Source organism: Periophthalmus magnuspinnatus, chromosome 4 (assembly GCF_009829125.3).
Source record: "Periophthalmus magnuspinnatus isolate fPerMag1 chromosome 4, fPerMag1.2.pri, whole genome shotgun sequence".
NCBI lineage: Eukaryota > Metazoa > Chordata > Actinopteri > Gobiiformes > Gobiidae > Periophthalmus > Periophthalmus magnuspinnatus.
The window spans coordinates 29,206,403-29,229,472 of NC_047129.1; the positions used below are offsets into that span (position 1 = coordinate 29,206,403).

At 38.3% G+C, this 23,070-nt stretch overlaps 1 protein-coding gene across 2 annotated transcripts; it reads left to right on the forward strand.

The window, feature by feature from the left end:
- Positions 1-267: 267 nt before the first annotated feature.
- On the forward strand, positions 268-22,115 carry crtc1b (CREB regulated transcription coactivator 1b). 2 transcript variants are annotated; one of them, XM_033965666.2, is made up of 14 exons: positions 268-439; positions 1,590-1,706; positions 4,101-4,226; positions 5,133-5,194; positions 7,166-7,260; positions 8,361-8,446; positions 8,900-8,943; positions 10,699-10,922; positions 11,776-11,924; positions 13,391-13,621; positions 14,612-14,698; positions 18,127-18,213; positions 19,234-19,405; positions 19,857-22,115. In XM_033965666.2, the coding sequence occupies exons 1-14, from the start codon at positions 314-316 to the stop codon at positions 20,066-20,068; spliced, it is 1,818 nt and encodes a 605-aa protein (XP_033821557.1). In that variant the 5' UTR covers positions 268-313; the 3' UTR covers positions 20,069-22,115. The 2 variants fall into 2 exon arrangements, with proteins under 2 accessions (XP_033821557.1, XP_055077373.1); XM_055221398.1 differs by lacking the exon at positions 14,612-14,698 and having other exon boundaries at positions 285-439.
- Positions 22,116-23,070: the final 955 nt, after the last annotated feature.

Genomic DNA, 23,070 nt, shown 5'->3' on the forward strand with positions numbered 1-23,070 from the left:
CACTGAGTAACTCCAGGGACTCTTCAGAAATGTCAGTCCATTATATTGATCTTATTATAATATGAAAGTTGTCAAAGAAAACACAAGTTTAAAAGAATTACTTTTGAACAAATTAGACGCAGATGCATGTCTATAGGTTCATATATTACGTATTTTTTTCAAAATACAATTTTTAACCAAACTAAAACAACACAAAGCTAAACATGAGTAAATGTGTGAGAGCGCACGGTGCGCGAGCGCCTACGTGATGACGTCACAGAGGCCTGTGGGTGCGTAGCGTAACGTGACATTCCATTGAGAAGAAGAGGGAAAGATGGCGTCCTCTAACAATCCTCGTAAATTTAGCGAAAAAATCGCTCTGCATAACCAGAAGCAGGCGGAGGAGACTGCGGCGTTTGAAGAAGTCATGAAGGACCTGAACATCACCAGAGCTGCGCGGGTGAGGCCTCCGTGCGCCGTGTTTACATTTTGTTGCATCGCTGTTTGGCATCCACCAAACGCTGCGGAGACAGATCAGGACGCTGGATGCTAAGTAGCTAAAGTTACTAACGCCTTAATCTGCACCGATGCTCCTCTCACTCATTATGTGGGCACTGTCACTTGTTAAACAGGTCGGTTTAAGCTGTAAGCTTGTTGCCCGCGTTAGCTCCGTTACCTCCGTGTGGATGCACGGTGCACCTGTGCTCCTCTGCCTCTCACATATTAACACCGAACAAACGGCTTAATCACGGCCACGGCGTAACGATGTTTGGCTGAACGGCACTTTGTCAGCCCCAAACTGCATTAGCAGCACTATCTGCTCCGCACTGTCTGCCACAGGGGCCAGGTGCTCCAGAGACATGCTGTGACAACAGGAGCTTTATTTACAGTCATGATTGTGGCAGATCTGTTAAGAATAACAGAGAAGTGACATGCTTTGGGGAAAACAATTCGACTGTAAATAAACGCTTATTCACATTTAATCATGTTGTTCATCTGTAGTGATGTATAAATATGATGGGTAGATATTGGGTAGATGGATGTTATTTTGTTTTCTAACTCTACAATGTTCCATTTTCTTTGAAACAGTAGGGAATAATATGCAAAGGAAACTTGATTCAGAGTTTCTTATTACTGCCTGTTTTCTAATATCTCTGCATCTAACTCACTCTACATAACCAGTATGTTTACTGTCAATCCTGTCTAGTGTTTTGATGGAAGTCTTGTTTTCTACTGCACCAGTGTTTAAGCTGCAGGAAAAGGGCTAGTTCAGTTATGAGGGGTTTTGTGGTCTTTGTCAAACTTTGTCTTGCCATCAAAGTAATTGGACTTGTTCAGGTCATTCATGTTGCTCTATCCGTGGAGGTTTGTCAGATACTGTATGACGTAGCGTTATATGGACCGTCAATCTTTTCATTTCAATTCACATCATCATAACCATCCGCTGTTTTTTTCTGCTTATTGGTTGTATCCACTATAATTTTGTTGTTTATTTGTTCATACTGTTGGCCACATGGCTTCTCTTCTTGTTTTGCATTGTTTATTTTTTTCATTTTTGTGTATCAGATTTGTCATTCACCCATGCTTTCACGCAATTTTACTTTGCACAGTTGCAGTTGCAGAAGACCCAGTATTTGCAACTAGGGCAGAATCGTGGACAGTACTATGGAGGCTCACTGCCCAATGTCAATCAGATTGGAAATGGCAACATTGACCTGCCTTTTCAGGTGAGCCCGGTAATCAATGGTTTATTATTTTATACTCTTGTGTAGGGCTGGGCGATATAAAAATAATAATAATAAAAATAAAGTAATAATAAACACATTTTCCCCCTTTATGTTGATTTTATTTTGAACACAAATACAATAAATAAAAAATGACTTTCTAAATTTAGTTTCATGAAAGAAGACGATAAAGACTTTTAAAGGTGTACTATGTAACTTTTCTGGTATGGACATCCCTCACCTACTTGTCTCCATGGAGATGTTACTGGGATTGCTCCACAGTATGGCATTAAACTGCATACCTTGCACTAAAAAAGGCTTGTAAAAAAACATGCAGTCTTACTGTAAGTGACCTGCAACTTGCCTCTTGCTTGTCTTCATGAAGATGGATATGTTTAATGCCATATTGTGTGACATTCCAGAACAAGCAACAGCATCTCCATAGTGACGAGCATGTAGTGCACCCTCCACTAGAAAAAATACATACTGCAACTTTTGATAATTGTCGTTTCACATAAAAATAGTCCAATTTCTATCTTCGATGTGTGACCTCTGCTCCAAACCACATGTTTTTACTGACAGAGGAATGGATCCATTATAAAGACCTAAGCTGATCATTGACCATCAAACCCGATTAAAATCCTGTTAATTGCACAGCCCTACTTTTGTGAAGGAAGGATTGCTCTTAAAATGTGAGGACTTTTGAATGGCCTAAGATGGACGAGTATGAGAAAACCCTGCCAGTCATGTCCCGGTTATTGGTTAGAGAGAGGAAGCCACGATTTGACTACAAGCACACCATTCCCACCTGAGATTTGGTTCCTAAATTTGAAAATACCATTGCTTGTCATGGCTTTCCATCTTTGAATACATTTACCAACTCGAGCATCAGTATCAGAGGGGCCCATGGACTCACAGTGACACATCTGCACCATTGAACCTTTAAAGTGCATATGACAGGTTTTCATGTTCTTATTATTATTATTACTTACTTATTTACTTATTATTGGTTTGACTGAACCTGTTAGGGCTGAACAATATTGGGAAAAATATAATTGCTATTTTTTGGACAAACATTGTGATTAGATTTGTGATTTCATTTTTCAATTATAGGATTTTTTTCACATTTTAAACGCGTTGAGGAGAATTGACAAAAAGACTGAAATGTGAACTTACGAACTGTTTTTCAGAAAATGTTTTTAAACAGGTGGTTGATGAAGTCTTAGTCAGCCAAATTTATGTTATAATTCTTTTAACTGGACCGTGGAAAGGAGAGTTAGACAGAGATTTGAGAATGTGCTGTGAATGCTGCTTTTTTACAGACAAATATACAAATTACTAGCACTTTTCTGGTTGGAGCACTTTGGGTCAAATATTGTTGGATCATTTAGATATGAGTTTAGAGAGTTTTTGCTAATGCAACTCCCCCTTTTTATTCGTCTTTAGAATGTTTTTGTTTGTTACCTTCATCAAAACTCAGAGACAATTTATGCACAAGGAAGGCACTTTTGTGATAGTCTAAAGTTTTAGTTAACAAAATAAAGGTGTTCTGATTATTTTTATTAATCTAATCATAATTATTGTGCAGTTTTGACAGATTTGGCCCTTGTTAACATTATGGTTGCTAGGTAACAGTCAGCGGTGGGAAAAGTACTCAGCTTTGTTATTTGGGTAAAAGTACAGATACAGAGGTAAAAAGTTACTCAAGTAAAAGTATCACATGAAAAGTTCTACGTAAGTAAAAGTATTTAGCTACTTGTTTAAAAATGTACTTAAAGTTTAGTGTGTTGTTCATTTGTTAGTGTTAAATGTAGTGATATTGATTAAAAAATGATGCATATTGTGCTAACAGTAACAATATGAATCAATTTCTTAATTTTTCTTATAAAGTTTGTGTATTTCTTTTTGTTTTGCTCAAAGCTGAAGCTTGAACTTAACAACTTTAGTCATGATGTTACCACAAACAGAATGAAAATAACCCCTCAAATCATATGAAAAGTACTTTTTTACTTTTCAGTCAAGTTAAAAAATGTAGTGTAGTGTAAAGTACAGATACCTGCTCTCAAATGTCGTGAAGTAAAAGTAATAAGTATTCACTGTAAAAATGTACTTAAGCAGAGATACCTAAACATTCTACTTAAGTACAGTATTTTACTACTTTTACTTTGTTACCTTCCACTACGCACATCACATCAGCTCCCCGTGTCCAACCAGGAAGTAAAATTGCAAACTAGAAAAATACGAGGTATGTTTTTAGTGAAATATTAAATATAATAATGTTTTAGAGAAATGCCTAGTCTAACCTGTCATACGCACTTAAAAAAACAAAAAAAACATTATCCCACTGCTGTGTTGGTTTGCACTTGTAGACGGCTTGATTGAAGTGTGTTTATGCAGAATTCGGTGCTGGACACAAGCCGGACCACCAGGCACCACGGGTTGGTAGAGCGTGTGTACAGGGAGAGGAACCGCATCACCTCCCCCCACCGAAGACCCCTCTCCGTGGACAAACATGGACGCCAGATATCCTTTACCAACACAGTGTGATTGAAGGGTTTTTCATCACAAGCAGAAAAGAAATCTCAATTAGTTTTAATAATTTACACTTGTATAGACACAACCCTTTTTAATATTTTATAACGAAATGCTCCTTAACTTGAGTTTTGAGTGAGAATAGGGCGGGAAATCTGCCCTTTTTTAGCCGTAAGTCTCAGTGTGCAGTGTTGTTGTGTGAACTGTGTGGTTGTGGTCCTGTCTGTGCAGACATTTGCTCAGATAATCGCAATATTCACAAATAGTTTTAAGAGGTTTTACCAAAGTCCTCCATGCAATGCACTCTTGTAAACTGTAGAATTCACTTGCAAGGACCACCTTAATGCTATGTATGAAATTAAGATGTTTATTGCTAGATCGTATGATGGATGGAACTTGGGCGGCTGGGTGAAAAGACTCATCTCCAGATCTTGAGCTAGCTGGAGGATTTGTGACCTTTTGTGCATTTTTTGCGTCTAGAGAAACAGGAGGTCGAGCCGTTAACCTTATCACCTCAATTTTCTTTTACAGTCCTTGAAAAAAGTCGAAAATACGACCTAAATATTACACTCCTAAGATTAGATTTCCACTCCCAAACAGTGATACAGATCCTCTCAGAACCAAACTGTCTCGTCTAAGAAGATTTTCAGGCAGGTATTGAACGTGACACTGTGTAACTCCCCTGCTGCCAAACTCATTCCCCAAAAATCTATTGCCCAGTGAGGAAAAACAAGCCCATGTCTGCAGCCTGCTCCGTGTAATTGGATCCTCGTAACACTGGTTTTGTGTTACGTATCGCAGGTAATCATCTGGAACCACTCGGAGAGGCGTGAAAATATGGATTAGCGCAGATCAATTTGTCGTCCATTCTTCTTTATTAGCCTTAACTGAATTCACATCGACAGCTGTCCCTATAGCTCGGTTTACCTCTCCCCTCCGCCAGACACGAGCTGGAGAAGGTAAGATAACTACATACACTCTTTCTGCAACACAATAACAACCTAAGGACATAATCAGTGGGCATTTTGTCAATTTTCATTTTAATTTAAGTTTTTCTACTACAAAAAGTTTTAGTTTTACTTAAAATTTTATAGATTACTGTATCAGTTTTCTGGTGGATGTTCCGTGACCTACTTGTCTCCATGGATATGTATTGCTTTGCCTCTTATGTTTCACAATATGGCATTAAACTTGTCTATCTTGCATTTATTCAATATCAGATGCTCTATTACTAAAAAGACACCTTAAAATGGTTGTATTCTTACTGAGCAGGCACGCTTCTCCACAAAATCTCACCTATAACCGGCATTTCAATTAATGTGACACAACCAGAACATAACAGAGAAGTTTAATGCCCTAGTATGGAACATATTCATGAGTATAAGCAGGTGGTAGACCCCTTCATCTCTCTGACAAACTTTTCGCTGTTGGCTTCTTCCTCCAGAGAGTTAAAGGAACTAGGACAGTTTAAGATGCATGTGCAGAGTTTGGAGTACTGCAGGCCTAAGTCCAATTGGGTCAAAGCTGAGGTCTTATATTTTATGTTTTAAAAATGTTTCGACTTCTATTTATATTGCAGTGTTTCCCATTAATACAATAGTCTTCTAGGTTTCATTGCCTCTAGCGACAAACCCATATTTTAAGTAGGACTCCTGGTATTGTCTGTTAAATTTAGCATTCTTTTTCTTGGAGGTCGTAGTCTCCTCTTGTGGCTCCTCATTTGGACTTTTCCCCTTTGCAAAAAACCTCTCCAAAGACCTTTGTTTTTGGCTCATTTTCGCTAGTTTGTTGCTCTACTTTTGGGCGACGTGTCTGATGCGTTACACGTGATTCGTCATCGCGGAGATAAGAGCAGATCTAGCACAGAGATAATAAACTCGCCGTTATATCAAATGGATTTCTGTGGCGATTTCCTCTCAGGATTTTCATTATGTATCTACAGACAAGCTTATTAGCGTGTCATGAGGGACAGGAAAAAGTCACGCCGGAGAAGATGCGGTTGCTGATACATTTACTGTTTGTGCAGCCCGGTAGCAAATGCGTAATGGACTGAAACTGGTCACGGGCCCGGTGGTTGGGGATCACTCCTCTAAACTTCTTACCCATAGTCTAAAAAAACATTGGCAAAACAACACCTTACTTCATTGCTCTTTGTATTGTCATTCACGTAAAAAGTAACTTCACTTAAATATGAAATACAGACAGTAAGGGACGTTTAAACTCCACAAATAGCATGAAAATTATTATTAATTATTAGAAAGTATTGGTGCACCTCAGTCGAAATTCAAGAAATTCATGGGAGACACTGCTTTGGCAACAAAAAGGGCTAAAACAGTAGTAGTGCTTGAGTTGATTTTAATAATAAAAATAAGATTCTTGGATACAGACAGTGTTACACATCGTTGAGCTGAATAATCTGAGAGGAGATGTAATAACAATATTATATAATGCAATAACAGTTAGTGATTTTCAATGTCACGTTTTCATTACTACTTCTACTACCACTGTTACTATTACTTCTACCACTATTACTACTACTGTTAATACTATTACCACTATTACTTCTATTATTACACTTTTACTACTACTACTATTACGACTACTAATATTACTGCTAATATTGTAGTACCATATGAAACATTTTCTACTTTACATCTACTGTTGCTACTCTTATTGATTCTGTTGCTAGAACAATACATTTATTCTGTCCCCAAAATTATACTGTCAATATTTACTGCTTGTACTGCAACTTCTACTACTTTACTTGGTTAATCTTAAGTAAATAATGACTCAGCGCTTTTATAATCATTTCTGTAAAATCCCTTTGGGCTGTGCTGTATCTGATGTGATGATAGTTTTGAAATGAGAGTGTAACTTTGTGGTGGTATTTTTGGCTCTGTTTTTCGCTGACTCCTCTCTCACTCACTCAGGACAAACTCAGATTCAGCTTTGCACCAGAGCGCCATGAATCCTAAACCACAGGAGGTGTATGCGGGAGGATCACAAGAGCTGCAGCCAAAACGCGGTAATGCCACAAGAAACAGCCTGAATTTAGAATGATTTCATTTATTGTAATTTTATGAATTTTCCATCCATTTTTTATATGTATTTTTATTTTTTATATTTATTTTTTTATATTACGTTTATTTATTTTTTATATTTATTTTATTTTTTATTTTTTATATTATTATTATTATTATTATTATTATTATTATTATTATTATTATTATTATTATTATTATTATTAATTTTATCTAGTATTATTATTTATTTTTTATTATATTTTTTGATTTTTTATTTATTTATTTTCACTAATTTACACATGACTTGAAGCTTGGATGCATTGACTTGTAATCATGTACACTTTGAGCAATATCAGTGTTTCCCCCATCTTTATCTATTCTCTATTTTCAATTAAGTTTTAGTTTGTTTTATGAAACACAAACACAAAAGGCTTTCATTATGAATTTCCTGACATTAAACAATACAGGCTTTCAATCGTTGCCACTGGAAACAGAAAGTAGATACAATTGGGTAGATTTACTAAATACTTCCTTATTTTCACGGTTTGAAAATTGAGTACTATAGCTTGACTTTCAGGAGCTTTTAACCACTTTAGTTGTGAACATGAAGTCAATAAACCCCTTTCAATTATTGAGCAGTTTTAGATCAATATTGAGGTTTACAATAATAATAAAATGTGAAATTATTCTATATATGTTATGATTCCTGTAAAAAAAACACACATTTGTTCTTTAAATGTTACAAAGCTGTTGACATTTTTGATCTACTGTTACTAAAGTATTTATTGACCCTGAGTATACTGATCTCATTGGTGTAGTGCAGTACTTGTTTGCAGAGGCGTATTTGAGTCGGGCTGATTGAAAAGTCTAGATCAATAATTGAGTGATTATGCCATGGATTACGTGTGAGATTGGCTGGGGTCCACTCAGTCTGTCTGGTGTTCACCCTGCTATTTTTAGCTGTAGAAATCTGGTTTTCTCTCCTCTGGGCGGGTTCCTTGGTTTTTTTATCAATGACTCATTTTCAGTGATTTCACATAATCTATTTCCTGTTTGTTCGGACGGGTGTGAATAAATTATTTGTCACTGTTTTCTGCTTCAGTCCTGCTGCTGACGGTGCCTGGGACGGAGAACTCGGAGTCTAACGCAGACAAGGATGGACAGAAACAGATGTGGGATGAGAAGAAGGTAAAGAGACTTAAGCCTTTTATAAGCAGAAGTGGGTGGAGTTAGCCAAAAATGGTACTCAAAGTTGTAGAAAGTAAGAGTAACTAAAAAAGTAGCAGTTTGAAATTCATTTAATCAGGAAAATTTGAAAGTATTTGAAAGAACAGTGCAAGAAACACCAATATTCCCTGGTTATAATTTTCTCACCTCACAGCAAGAAGGTCCTGGGTTCGATTCCAGGGCAGAATGAGGTCTTTCTGTGTGGAGTTTGCATGTTCTCCTCGTGTCTGAAGGTTTCCTCTACCACTAAAAACCTGCACATCAAGCTCTTCTCTCGGGCCTGAAAATGATATTCTTAATCTCAGTTGGATATTCCTGGTTAAATACAGATCGATAACTCAAGTCTCTTTTTACTAAGCCACTGACTGCTGGCTAGTGTTATTGAGTCTAATCCAATCGATGTTTTGTCTCCAGGATGATTCATCAAAGCCAAACACATGTGATGTCCCTGGAATTAAGTGAGTATTTATGTGTATCTTGTTTCCCATCTTGTCACTGTTAGGCGTGTTCTATCAAAATGAGGACTGGATTCGGTCAGTTCAAATCTCAAAAGTTTATTTCCCTGACAGTTACAATCTAATACAGCACCTCGGGTGAAATGATCTATCCCTCGAATGTGCAGCAGGCGGTCTGTCTGCCTTTCCCTTGCCCCAAAGAATAAAAATGTAACATGCAACATGAATATGCAAATATTATGTTGAGCAGGTTGACGCCTTGGTTCCTCCTTCCGGCCCCGTTCACCTCTCCGGGCTGCACCGGTCTGTTTTTCGGCCTTAAGTCTCCTCCGGCAGCCTTATCTCTGTAAAGGAGTTTCTACACTGCCCCAACTGCTTCCCATAATTCATAACACACAATGTTGCCTTTAAAGAGAGACTGTTATAATGAGTGAATAGTTTCAGTGTTAGAATATAGTCCTCGTTAGACTACCTTCAAAAGTATACAACATTAATGAATAGTTTCAGTGTTATAGTATCAAACCAGTGCTCAAACTTTAGTATAAAAATAGAATAAAAGAATATATGCATTCAGTATAAAAATGGTGCTTACATGACAATATTCAAAGGATATATGAATTATTATGTTTCGATTTTATATATGAATTATATAATGCATCTAAAAAGCTTTATTTGGACTAATATACATTCAGTATTTTGATATATGTATATGTGAGGAGACTGATGGACAATGGTCTACAGTCCAACAGCCAATCAGGACGCAGAACACAACACACGTTCAGACGATGTAAAATAAAGCAAGAAAAACTGCACTTTTAACAACATAATATATAGCATAATATTAAGCAGTATGTTTTAATACTTGATTATACCATATTATATTGTATAGGCCTATTGGGGTATAGGGTATATAATTATTTATTAAAATGATTCATCCATAATTTTGACTGTTAGATGTTATAATCCAGCTACATGACACATTGAAACTGAGTGGCACACACTAATGATTTAATTAATAATGATCCTTGTGAACCTGGACAGACTGATGCTGTAGTTATACGTTTATTTTATTTAGTTAAACAAGCTAAATAACAAGACAAAACACTGTTACCATTCCATGTCGTATATATCCATGTCTCTTTGCTTCATGTCTGCGTCTGTCTCTGCTCCTCTGTGCGTACATCTGTGTCAATTCTCACCGTATTGAGCCGCGTCCTTGGCATCGAAATGGAGTTTGAGATTTTAGTTAGTCCTGTCACGATAATTACTATATTGATCATTCAGTATATAAAACATGGAACAATATTTTTTGGGAGATCAATATTTATCATGTGTATATTTTCTTTGCACCACAGGGAAATTTGTATTTATTTTTTTGCCTATATGATAAGATTTAAGCTGTAGAAGGTTAAATTAATAACTTCTTTGATTCATTCACTCATTAAATATGCAAACTATGTACTCAAGTGTTTCATTCTGCTGTTTTTTTTTATAGTCGTTTGTGTTTTTTTATCCATATTATACATTTAAATGATTTTTTGGGGGGAATATTTTGCTATAGAGCTATTGTGTCTGTGCTGTAAATTAGTTTCAATATTATCATTTATCGTGTATTTACTTCAGCAGTATATCGCGCTTTAAAATGTGTTACCGTGACAGGCTTAATTTTAATATTGTGTATTAGCAGCCCTAATCTAGTTTGTTGTGACGTGTGTCCAAATGTAAACAAACCCTTAATCTACGTGTTTGTCTCTGCAGTATTTTCCCCTCCCCGGACCAGGAGCTGAACCCCTCCGTGCTGCCCGCCGCCCACAACACTGGAGGGTCTCTGCCTGACCTGACCAACATCCAGTTCCCCCCTCCGCTCTCCACCCCCCTGGACCCCGAGGACGCCATGGCCTTCCCCTCTCTCAGCGCCTCCAACAGCACCGGCAGCCTCACCACCAACCTCACCCACCTGGGAATCAGCGCAGCCAGTCACGGTACCGCACAGCCCCGCTACGACCGCTACAGATACCAACTCCAAACAAAAAGGATTAAACTATACATTTTATAGAGAGTTTTAGATTATTGTTGAGTTATGTTGAGGTTCTGCCAGCCTATTTATGGTTCGACAGTGCTGCATTTATTACATTACAGTTGTTTTTATTGCTAAAATACATTCTTACCACAGAACCTTGTAAAATGAAATTGCCACAAGATTTTTTTCCCCATATGTACAGTAGCTCAGTTGGTCGTGTTTGTTCACTGATCCAAAAGATGGCAGTTCGAATCCGCTCTTGACTTAAACATAGTTAGTAGAGCGGTCAGAGCGATGCGATTCCAGCTCCCACGGATGAATGCTGTTGTTGTGTTCTTGGGCAAGACATTTAACGCACCTGTATGCTGGTGTATGAATGGGTGTGAATGGGTGGAACAGCACTATGTCAAAGTTTTACTATTTACCTTGTGTTTGGAAAAATGTGGAAAAAAATGTGGAAAAAAGTGTTAGCACTGATGAGATACCGCTCAAAAACGATGACAATGTCCGCAAATGTAGACAAAATATAACTTAATTGATTTGAACAAGCACAAATTGTGTTAAAATCTCGTTTTCGTCCTCCCAATCACGTGTCCTGCCTCGTCTCTTCCCACACGGAGACTGGAAAAGTTAATGTTAAATGCTATACTGTGGAACATTTCAAGCAAATCAATGACACTCAATGACTTTCCACCAGAAAAGTTGCATCGTACACCTTTAATGAGAACCACTATTGATTTATGATAGTTTTGTTTATTGTTGTTGTTTTTTTGTTTTTTTTTAACTTTCTATTGAATTTGTCATCTTTTTCCCAGGTATTCCCTCCTCTCAGCCAAACATGAACGTCATGTCTCAGCGCCGCCAGCCCCCAGTGGTGCCTCTGACCCTGACCTCTGACCTCCAGCTGCAGCAGTCCCCCCAGCAGCTCTCCCCCACCCTCACCTCACCTGTCAGCCTCACACAGGTAACCCCCACCACCACCTTGTGTAACCATTTAAAAAGAAGGGAAAAATCTCTAATTTACAGGTTGTTTGTACAATTTTGAGTTTAAATTCCATAAACATGACCCAACTGTGTCCCAGATGTGCAGAAGACATGTTGAAATCAAATATGTTTACTACTAAGAATGATAATTCAGACTTATAATTACAAAAACTTTGGACATGTTGACGTACTGAGCTTACGTTATGGCTCAGTACGTCAATTTTGGAGGTTCTGAGCTTGAGGCATGGCCTGTCCATAGTCTGAGAATGAGAAAAACTTGTATGTGTCCTTTTATATGCAGATTAAGACACTAGTAACCCCCAGGCTATGGAAGCCCGTTTCCGCCATGAAAAAAAAAATAAAAGCCCCACAGAAAGTCGAAATTACGAGTTTTAAACTCGTAATTAGTAGTTTTAAACTCGTAATTAGTAGTTTTAAACTCGTAATTAGGAGTTTAAAACTCGTAATTATGAGTTTAAAACTCGTAATTATGAGTTTAAAACTCGTAATTATGAGTTTAAAACTCGTAATTACGAGTTTAAAACTCGTAATTAGGACTTTTAAAACTACTAATTATGAGTTTAAAACTCGTAATTATGAGTTTTAAAACTACTAATTATGAGTTTAAAACTCGTAATTAGAACTTTTAAAGTCTTAATTGAGCTTGTAGCACACTGCAACTGAGTGTACAGAGCAGAGGAGACAGGAGGAGGACTGTTATGTTTATCACCTACATACTTTTAAAAAATGAATAAATTAAGCTCCAGTAAAGTTTCTGGCGTCTTGAACAAATCAGTGGGCCCTGAGTGCTGTTCTGACCACTCATGAGCTGTGCTCTGTGTCTGTGAGCGCTCGTTTTCCTGGTCTGAGCAGAGTGCCAGCTGGTCACAACCCCGCTGGTTTATTGAGGAAATTATTAAAATACCAAATTCATTTAATCAAAATTGATAAGGTTCACTTTTTGTAAATGTTACATTCCCAAAATTACGAGTTATAAACTCATAATTCATACTTTTAAAAGTCCTAATTACGAGTTTTAAACTCATAATTAGTAGTTTTAAAAGTCCTAATTACGAGTTTTAAACTCATAATTAGTAGTTTTAAAACTCATAATTACAAGTTTTAAACTCATAATTAGTAGTTTTAAAAGTCCTAATTACGAGTTTTAAACTCCTAATTACGAGTTTAAAACTCGTAATTTCGACTTTCTGTGGAGCTTTTATTTTTTTTTTCATGGCGGAAACGGGCTTCCATACCAGGCTCAGTTGTTATTGTAATATTTTTTTCAAACGATAATGGCACAGGCTCCATACAGTTCATTTTAATTACAGCCTAAAATATCTGATTCCTTTGTTTGGCCCTAAAGTTTGCCTTATTTTGGTCTTGGTTTAGCCTCAGTTCAGTTTTCATTGTTGTGACGTCATATTGACTCTTGTCTCCGTTTAGGCCGAGTCGCTGAGCCTGGAGCAGCAGCTGTCGCAGTACCCCCTGTTCAGCCAGCTGCCCCCCCAGGCCCAGGCTCAGCTCCTCAGTGACCTCCAGAAGCAGCCCCAGAGCCTCCCCCCGGGCATCCAGCTCATCGCCCTGTCTACCCCACCCCCCTCAGGCTCCGGTCCGGTCACCAGCCCCTCTCCAGACAGCCAGAGCCAGACCACCGCCAGCATCAGCATCAGCTCGGTGAGTAGACATCACTTCCAAATCAAACTAAAAACAAGGAAGAATACGATTGTGCACAGAATGTTTATCAAAGGTTTTAACTGGTTTTGGGAGTTATCCTTTACTTGCGCCGTTTTTAGGACTTTTGAATGATGGAATATTTAGTAACAAATTTCAGTTTCACTCTGAAATAAGGCTGTACAATGTTGGGGGGGGGGGGGGGGGGGGGGGGGGGGGGGAATAGCTGTGTGGTTTGTTTTTTTTATTAGATTTGCGATTTCTGTCTAAAAAGTAGATTATGTTCAGAGTGCTCATTGAGAAAAGATGGAGATGTGAATTCTTAAACTAATACAAGAATCATATCAATTTCAAAACACGTTTGTAAAGGCCTAAACTACAGGTACAGGATGTTTTGTTCTTTCCAGAGGACACTCTATTGTTCAAGTAATTGCATCCTCTGCGATTTAACAAATGTGCCAACTCAGAAGAAAAGGATTTTTTCCATTGTAAACCCAAATACGATGTTGTTGTTGTGGCTTAAAAGAACGCTAATAAGCACACTTTTATTATTTATTTTTGTTGCATTGGCTATGGATGTTTCACTTTACAGCGCAGTGATAGTAATAATAGTATAGCAATGGGACAGAAATCACATGTGTAACTATGATAACAGGACACATCTGTCTTTCTACTTCATTGCATGGTAATTTAATTTATCTTAACTGTGTAAGTAGATGGTAAGACATGGTTAGTATTTTCCTTTATATTAATATGTAAACAGGGCCTCAAAATGCACTATGCTATTTTCTGTTATGATGATTTACTGTGCGGTAATGTTACGCACAAACCAGTATTTTTAAACTGTATTTTTAAGATTCATGGTCATAGTTTTTAGAGCCATGTCTGATCTCATGCATAATGTTTCAATCTGAGCTCAATTCAAGCTATACTTTGTGTGATTGGAAGCCTTTGTTAGCGTAGCACTAGCTAACACTCTTCCCTCTACTACAGTACCGCAATCAGACAGGCTCCCCCGCCACTCAGTCTCCAACCTCCCCTGTCTCCAATCAAGGCTTCTCCCCCAGCGGCTCGCCTCAAGTAAGGGCTAGCCTCCGAGCTAGCGCTAGCACTGCTTTTGGGGAAGGGCTGTGCTCCGGGGGGCTAAGCTAACCGCTAACTGCTCATGAGCCCGGCTGCTTCATTCTGTGTCCGCAGTAACCTCCATAGTTTCAGCTGCAGTTCGACTCATGTTTCTCCTCCATCACTGCTGTCTGTGTTCACTGTGTACTCAACAAAGGGCTCAGGTTTTACTATGGAGAGATATGATCGCAAACAGGCCAGTCTCAATAATCACTGTACCATATGAGAACCATTATTGGTATAAAGGGGAAATTTCAGTGCTGCAATGCGAAGTTCAAGACTTAATGAGGGGGTATAATGTGAAATGACCTTTTTTGAGCTTTCTGCCATGTTTATAACGTTGTTTCCTCATCAAAAACATGCCTGAAGAGAGTTTTATGTCGTCCACGCATGTTTGAGTGATTTAGCGATCTCTCCCGGGCCCTATTTGATCCCTGTATGATCCTATCTAAAGCTCAGCCCACAAGCCAAGTCAAACTTAATAAACATGTGGATACTTTGCTTTCTGCGAATATAGAATTTTCAAAACAATAAACAGTAACGCGATTTGTCCACTTATCTGAAGATTGGTGGTGCGAATCCCACTCTCGACATAAACATCAGTGGTTGAACGGTCAGATCCATTGACCCACAGGTTGACGGTGTTATTCCAGTTCCCACAGATGAATGCTCTTGTTGTGTCCTTAGGCAAGACACTTAACCCCCCTCACCCCCAGTGGTGCGTACACTGGAGTATGAATGTGTGTGTGAATGGGTGAGTGGTTCCTTGATGTAAAGCACTTTGAGTGACTTGAAGGTGGAAAAGCGCTGTATAAAAATGTGACCCACTTACCATAAATATGTTCTCTGTTCGCCGTTAATACCCCTTAGAAGCGTAATACCCCCTCTTTAAATCTAACAGCTCTAACTGATTTATTAGAATTACTTTCAATAGAGATACAAAAACCACGTGAATAAAAATATAGGGTGTAACAAAATTATTATGTACAATAAGTGGCTATGTTTATGTACTGTAGAGGCATTATGCATCGACATTGAGTAGTGAGTAAATCTTTAATTTCAGTGTATCTCTCAATATGATGCATTACACTTTACAATACACGGGTCATGATACTCATAATATCCTTGCCTGACCAGCCAGTTTGTCCTATTTCTGTCCGACTGCTGAAGCGATTGGACTCGGACTATAGAGAAAAGCATAATCTACGTCTTCAAAATTCCTCTTGGACGTCCTTGATATTTTGATAGTTTGTTAAATTAGAAAAAAAAACACATTTACTTAAGTTAACCTGATTTAAGGTTACAGTATCTGTGTCATAAAGTGGTCTTCAGTTACTATTTTAATTAACCTTTCACACAAAGTACCACCAAAGAAAAGATCTGGCTTTCTGAGTACCACCAGATCTAAACCGAATATATAAAGTGACTATTCCTGGTATAAAAGTGGACTACATCATTTCCACTGTAGTTGTAAATATGTAGTAGAAATGATCCAAACGAGGATGAAAAAGCGGATAAATAGAACTCTAAATTAGTCAAATCCACATACAGAAAAGCTGAAGAAGCTCCACAGTTTGAGAAACACTGTTCTACATCATTATATCGTACTTCAGATTGTGTTATTGTGACTGGCCTAACTGCATACCAAAATTAATGTCAATCAAATCTTAAAATGGAGAATTATTGCACACACCTGAAAGAATGCTTGTGTTAATACCTGGATCTTGATGGCGAACTTGATCCAAACACAAACTGTGCATTAACTGATGAAAAAAAAGGAACGTGAGAGAAGATGGATCCACATTGGCGTAGATGAAATGTTTTAATCCAAATCTAAAGCCCAGCCCACCACAGTCTCCTCCTCCCTGTTCAGACTGTCTTCTCTCATTCCAGACAGATGTTTTTTTTAGGTTCCTGTGTGTTTTGTGAGCCCAGGTGTGACTTACCACTGCGCTTCCTGTTTTTCCATCACGTTAGCAGACATGGTTAACACTGTGCGCTCCGCTGCTGCTAACATAAGCTGCGAGTGGCTGTGTTTTGTCTAAAGCAGTGCAGTGGTGGAGGGTACAGGGTTACTATGGGTCGTGTGTAATGGACGCACAAGAGAACACCCAGAAGCCCCATTCAAAGCTCTACTGGTGCCGTGCACAGGGCTGCCATAAGAGACTGCACTTTAACTCAGTCTGTTTTGCATTACTGTGTGCATTATTGAGTCAGAGCTCTTGTATTTTTTCCCTTAAAAGAAAACTATGTCCAGTTTCAAATCTATAATTCGGCTTTCAAAGCATTTGGCTGAAAATTGCTGTTCAACCTCCTTTGCGTTTGGACTCATTGGGAAGCATTTGCTATTACTTTTCATTTATGTCACTCTTGGTAGTTTATTATTTTTTATTTATTTTACTTTATTTTAATTTTATTTATTTATTTAATTTCATTTATTTGTTTTATTTTAAGTTATTTTATGTTTTATTATTTAAAATATTTCCTCATTGACTTAAATTCACAATAGCTCCATCTATGGGAAAACTTATTTTTCAGTACACAAATAAGCAGTAGATGGAGCTATAGTGTCTCTTCTGTCTTCAAAGGGGCCCATATTACGCTGATTTCTGTTATAATGTTGCTTCCTCATCACAAACATGCCCAGAGATGTGTTTTGTTTCATTCACACATGTTTAACACCCAAATCCTGCATGTTTAGGCCGAGTTCTTCACACAAATGAAAAACTCTCTGTTCCACTTTGTGATGTCATGTGGTAACACAGGAAGTAGTCCACCTTCACTAGAATCATTTGGATAATTTCAGCCCTGCAATATATACAAATATCGACAGAACTTAACGGTAAAAGGAGCTGTAAACTACTGCTTCATGACATCACAAGGTGGAACAGAGCATTTTGAGGTTTGGAGATGTACAAACTAATAATAAAGGGTTACTCAAACATGTGTGAATGAAACAAAACACAACTCCAGGTCTGTTTTTGATGAGCCAACAAAATTCTAACCTGGCTTACAGCTCACAAGAGTCAATTTTGCGTAATATAAAACCTTTTAAACTACTTTACAAAGCTTATAGACGTAAAGCTTTAAACTTTCGCTATAATTCGCTTCATTTAAGTGTAGCTTTCACTCCAGGACACATTTCCACACAGCATGCTTTAGGCCTATGTTTGACTAACCCTAATACAGCCATAATAAACACACCGCACTTTCATCCCTTTCTTCATATTGCTTTCTGTGGCAGCCCTGTTCACTAATCCTGCACTGATATCACTGCTTCGGGACAGTCCTTTTTGCTTCCGTCTGCTTCTGTCCCGCTCTACTGTTACGTCGTCTCGGCTGTGTCGTCTTTTAACTGTGGCTTTTACATTTTTTTGCCCCTTTAGCACATTCCGGTGGTGGGCAGCATTTTCGGAGACTCCTTCTACGACCAGCAGATGGCGTCGAGGCAGACCAACGCTCTCTCGCATCAGGTCTCGCACACGCTTCCGAACTGGGACACCGACATTTCAAATATGTTTTATAACTATTAAACCAAAAGAAAATTGCGATCAACATCCATATTTTTCAATGTTGTACGTCATTCAAGTAGCTTCTCCGGTTTTTACAGGGTACTTGTAAGTTACTGCCTTAAATATCTGTATAATCATTATTAGATTATGCAAAATCAAGTGACAGTTCACACCTTGGGGTATTTCATTGGACTTAACTAATAACAGATACAGTTAGGGGGCACTAGTTTTAATGTAGTTAGCTCCTAACTTCAGACAGATATAAGGAAGTGACTTAAGAGAACCTTGTCAGTACTGAAGAAGTTTCTCTAAAACGTTTGGCTAGTTTTGTCCAGAATTACATTTTGTTTGCGATGGACCCCACCTGGATGACTGACGTATTCAGTAGACATGGAAAAAGTTAGAAAACAAAAACTCTCTTTACGACAAACATTATCTTTTAAAATATAACGCCAAAGGTTTAGTTCCTTACTGGCTTCTAATATTTCTGAACAAAACCTTATGAGCCTTAAGTGCCCAAACTTGGTTCTCCAGGGACTGTGTTTGCTGAAATTTGCTGAAAAAAGTATAAATTTTGCAATAAATGGACGGTCTATCATTCAAAGACGTTTTGTTTCATGACATTATTCTTTAAAAGTTAACTTCTTATTTTTGGTCCACTAAAATGTATTTAATTTGATCCCCTGCAGTTATAGTATAAGCAAAACAGTGGTAAACAGTGGTGGGTGATACATCGCCTGCAGGATAATGTCAGAATGATTGCTTTTAAGACAAGAAAAGTAATTAGTGTAGTCTTCAAAACAAGGGAATAAACTCACATTTGTATTTGAGTCTGTTCACTTTTTGTGTGAGACTTGAACCTCAACAGTGATATATAAAGGCACATTTCACCGCAAAATACCATTGTGCACCTTGTCCTTGAGGAAATACATCAAATTTATCTACATTTCTGATCTCTCAATTTTGTGTGCCTTGTTACAGCTGGAGCAGTTCAACATGATTGAGAGCCCCATCAGCTCCAACAGTCTGTTCAACCAGTGCTCCACCCTCAACTACACCCAGGCGGCCATGATGGGGCTGACCGGGAGCCTGCAGGACTCTCAGCAGCTCGGATACAGTAGCCATGGCAACATCCCCAACATCATCTTGACAGGTACCACCTGAGACCAGCTGATGAATTTGAATCTGTTCAGCAAGCAGCCAAGCATATGGTCTTTTATTATTCTTTCACTGGGGTAAACAGTTTTCTACATAATTCATGCAAATATATTTCAAAAATCCTTATGATATATTGTAGACTGTGTATATGGATGCACGTAGGTAAACAAATGGGAAGCGAGCACAGGAAGGAATGGCTGGATCAGAGAAAATCCTGGTGTTTTATTTCATTATTTTGTTCCTAAATCAAAATGATAATAAAAGGCCAGGTGTCTTCTTTCCTCGAGGTCAAGGCCACTCTCCCTCAGTCCAGTTTTATACATGTGACGTCTGTGTGATGTGCATTTTATTGAACTTAAATGAAGCCGGTTATTCAGCAGTAGTATTGTAGTCTGTATTGTATTTTTCATTAATAATACGCTGTTGTTAAATGTGTTGTATTCCAGTGACAGGAGAGTCCCCTCCGAGCCTGTCTAAAGAGCTGACTAACTCTCTGGCTGGTGTAGGTGACGTTAGCTTTGACGCAGACTCACAATTTCCTCTGGATGAGCTGAAGATCGACCCTTTGACCCTGGACGGACTGCACATGCTCAATGACCCCGACATGGTGCTGGCTGACCCCGCCACCGAGGACACATTCAGGATGGACCGGCTGTGATGAGGGACGCCCCAAACCAGGAGCCAAAACAGTGAAACTAAAGGAGCGATCCAGGAGCCAAAACAGTGAAACTAAAGGAGCGATCCGCAGGGCAGGAGGACCCCCCCTCGATGCATGGCTGCCCAGCTGTCCGACCTGGCCCTCGACTCTGAGAAGCTCTAAAAGACTCCAGGGAAACGTGCAGAGGCTTGTCCGGGAATGGCCTTGCTGTTGTGGAATGAGATTGGTCGCTCAGCGCTTTGCTAGCCTGCTGTGTTTACAGTGTACCATTACATGCCACATACTCCAGTACTTGGACTTTATGTTTCATATCACGTCACATTGGTTTGTGTTGAGCTGTAGCAGGAAGCTGCAGAGACTTGAGGAACGAGCCAGTTGTGTCTAAACCAGAGCACAGCTGGTGGGAAAGGACCTGCCACTAGAGGGCGCTTTACCATGGTGCCGATATGGCGTTCACTCTCAAAGCTTTATTTTTTACAACCAAATGTTATTTTCGTCTGTACTGTATGTTTGGATGTATTTATATGTTTATTTATTTGGTTAAATATTTTGTATTCATTTCATAATTTAAATGCCAAATGCTTTGTGTAGGCATTGTGTAAAATTGCACTGATGTACTATGTGTCTATTTATGAATTCTTACATATTTGAATATGTGTTTGTTAAACTACTCGGTTTACAAAGGAGTGTAAAAGGTCCCCATAGTTGCTGTTGGTGTTAAATGTGCCATTCTCTGAACAGGACTTGGTTGGTGTGGGCAGCGCAGTGGTCAGAAGGGGGCGCTTTATGCCACCTGACTTAACTTTTTCTGAGAAAATATCAGGTATTTCTATTTCATTAGAAAGTTAGAAAATCATGTTCAAACCCATGTCCTGTCAAAGCCAGTGAAGCTGGACTGGAGTTTTTAAACAGCTCAGATCTTTGGTCTTTTTAAGTGGTCACTGTGAATCACCTGATTTTGCCTTACATGAGTGCTCTACTGTTCTTAACGTGACTGCGTATTACGTAACTTATTGTACAATTATCTTGTATCTTAAAGAAACTTTTGGTCCGTGCTTTGTGCTTATGTTGTGAAGGTTTTGACAAATCAATGTACTGTATTTTGTAGCGGTACGATTTATAGCCAAATTGTTGTTTTTTGTTTGCTTTTTCTAAAGTGGGACAAAAACTAAAAAACTAGAGGTTTATAAAAGAGTATATAGAAGAGTAAGGTGCAATTATGGGGATGCTTTTAGCTCCTTTTACAGGGAAGCTCTCACAAAACTAGAGCCGACCTTTGCTCCGTGTGGATGGCACCACTACACGACGTCCAGTATTCAATGCCAACATGCCTTCAGAGATTTAAAGACACTATTGCACAACTAGAGTTTATTGAAAATTCAAACTCAGATTTTGAATTTAAAAAGTCATATGTAATATATTTAACTATTGAAAAAGACTTAAAGCTCTTATTATATTGAAATGCAGGAGATGTTAAAGCGCCTATACCAAACTTTTTTCAATTCTCTTTTTAAGTATGTTGTATCAGCAGCTATTCGTGAACAAAAATGACACTAAATAAATGGTATTATACATTTTAAAAACATATAGTTGGATAAGAACCATGTGGAGACAGCTGCCATGTAGTTGTTTCTCGATCGCGGTTCAACATCTGAGAGAATAAGCACTAAAATTGGGCTAGACTAACAGTTCAGAATTAGGTGCAGGCCCTTTAACTTGCATTATATCGATGTGTTGATCTATTTCGCACGCTACATTGTACTGGAACAAGCAGCGCCACATTGTCTGCTAAGCCTGGAGCAAACTTCTGCCTCTTGTTTGTTAGAGTTTCCCTGACTGTTGTGTGGTAATAGTGGGATCATGTTTGAGGTATTTCTACTGGTTGTGACTAAAGTGACTGCTCATCCACTCAGCACAGAGAGAATCCCCCATCGTTTCAGCTGCTCACGTTTCACTGCCCTTTGAATGGTTTCTGTTAGCTGTTTGTTTGGTTTAGCCTTCAACACCTCCGCGATTCCTATGCAAATATCACAAAAAAAAGAGCTCGGAAAAAGGAAAATTTGCAGTTTTATTTAAAAAAAAAAGCAAAGCTGGATTCATGCGTCTGTATTTCAAAACTCGATAAACACCGTGACACGAGATGGAAGGCTTTAAGCGTGCACGATATAACTTTTCTGGTTAAAGATCTGTGACGTGCTTGTTTCTATGGACACTTTGCCTGGGATATTCCACAGTATGGCATTAAACGAAGCATTATTTCTGTGAAAGCACCTTGAAAAAACATTTATTCTTACTGTAAACGGAGTTGCCTCTCCACAGATGTGACCTATAACTTGACCTGGTGGCATCATCTGCACCATGGAGAGAAGTGTAATGTTGTACTGTGGAACATTCCTGGCTAAGCACATAACATCTCCATGGAGACGAGGAAAATTTGTGAATACGGTGCCCATTTATGGAAAAAAAATTATATACAGTAGTTTTATCAGGTACTTTGTTTTTTAATTTGATTTTCTTAGACTCTTTAAGTCATTTTATATTGTGCATAATTCTTTATTTGAATATTTTCTGGCTTTAAATAATCTTTTGTTTTAATATAAGCTTAGCCTGTCACAATCATCGTATAGAAAATATGAGATTAACAAATGTGTACGGTAACTTTTGAGATTAACAAACAGCACGTCATCTTTTGTGCTTCTGTTCATGTTTTGTTTTAAATTACTGCGTTAATCTCAGTTATTATAGTTTATCATATTATATTGCACTTCAAATGTGGTTCTTGTGACCGACTACTTCTTAAATTTAGTATGAAGAATGTAAAGAACCATGAACAAAACTACACTATTTAACCGTATAGTCCAGTGTGCTGTCTGGTCTTTGCAGGTTTTCTGAATGAGCTGGCTGGAGTCCTCAGTGTTGTTCAGCGCAGGGCGACTATTTTTGCTGCAGTGGTGCTTTGACAATCAACATTAAAGAAAGGAGAAGGTTTCGGTAACAAAAAA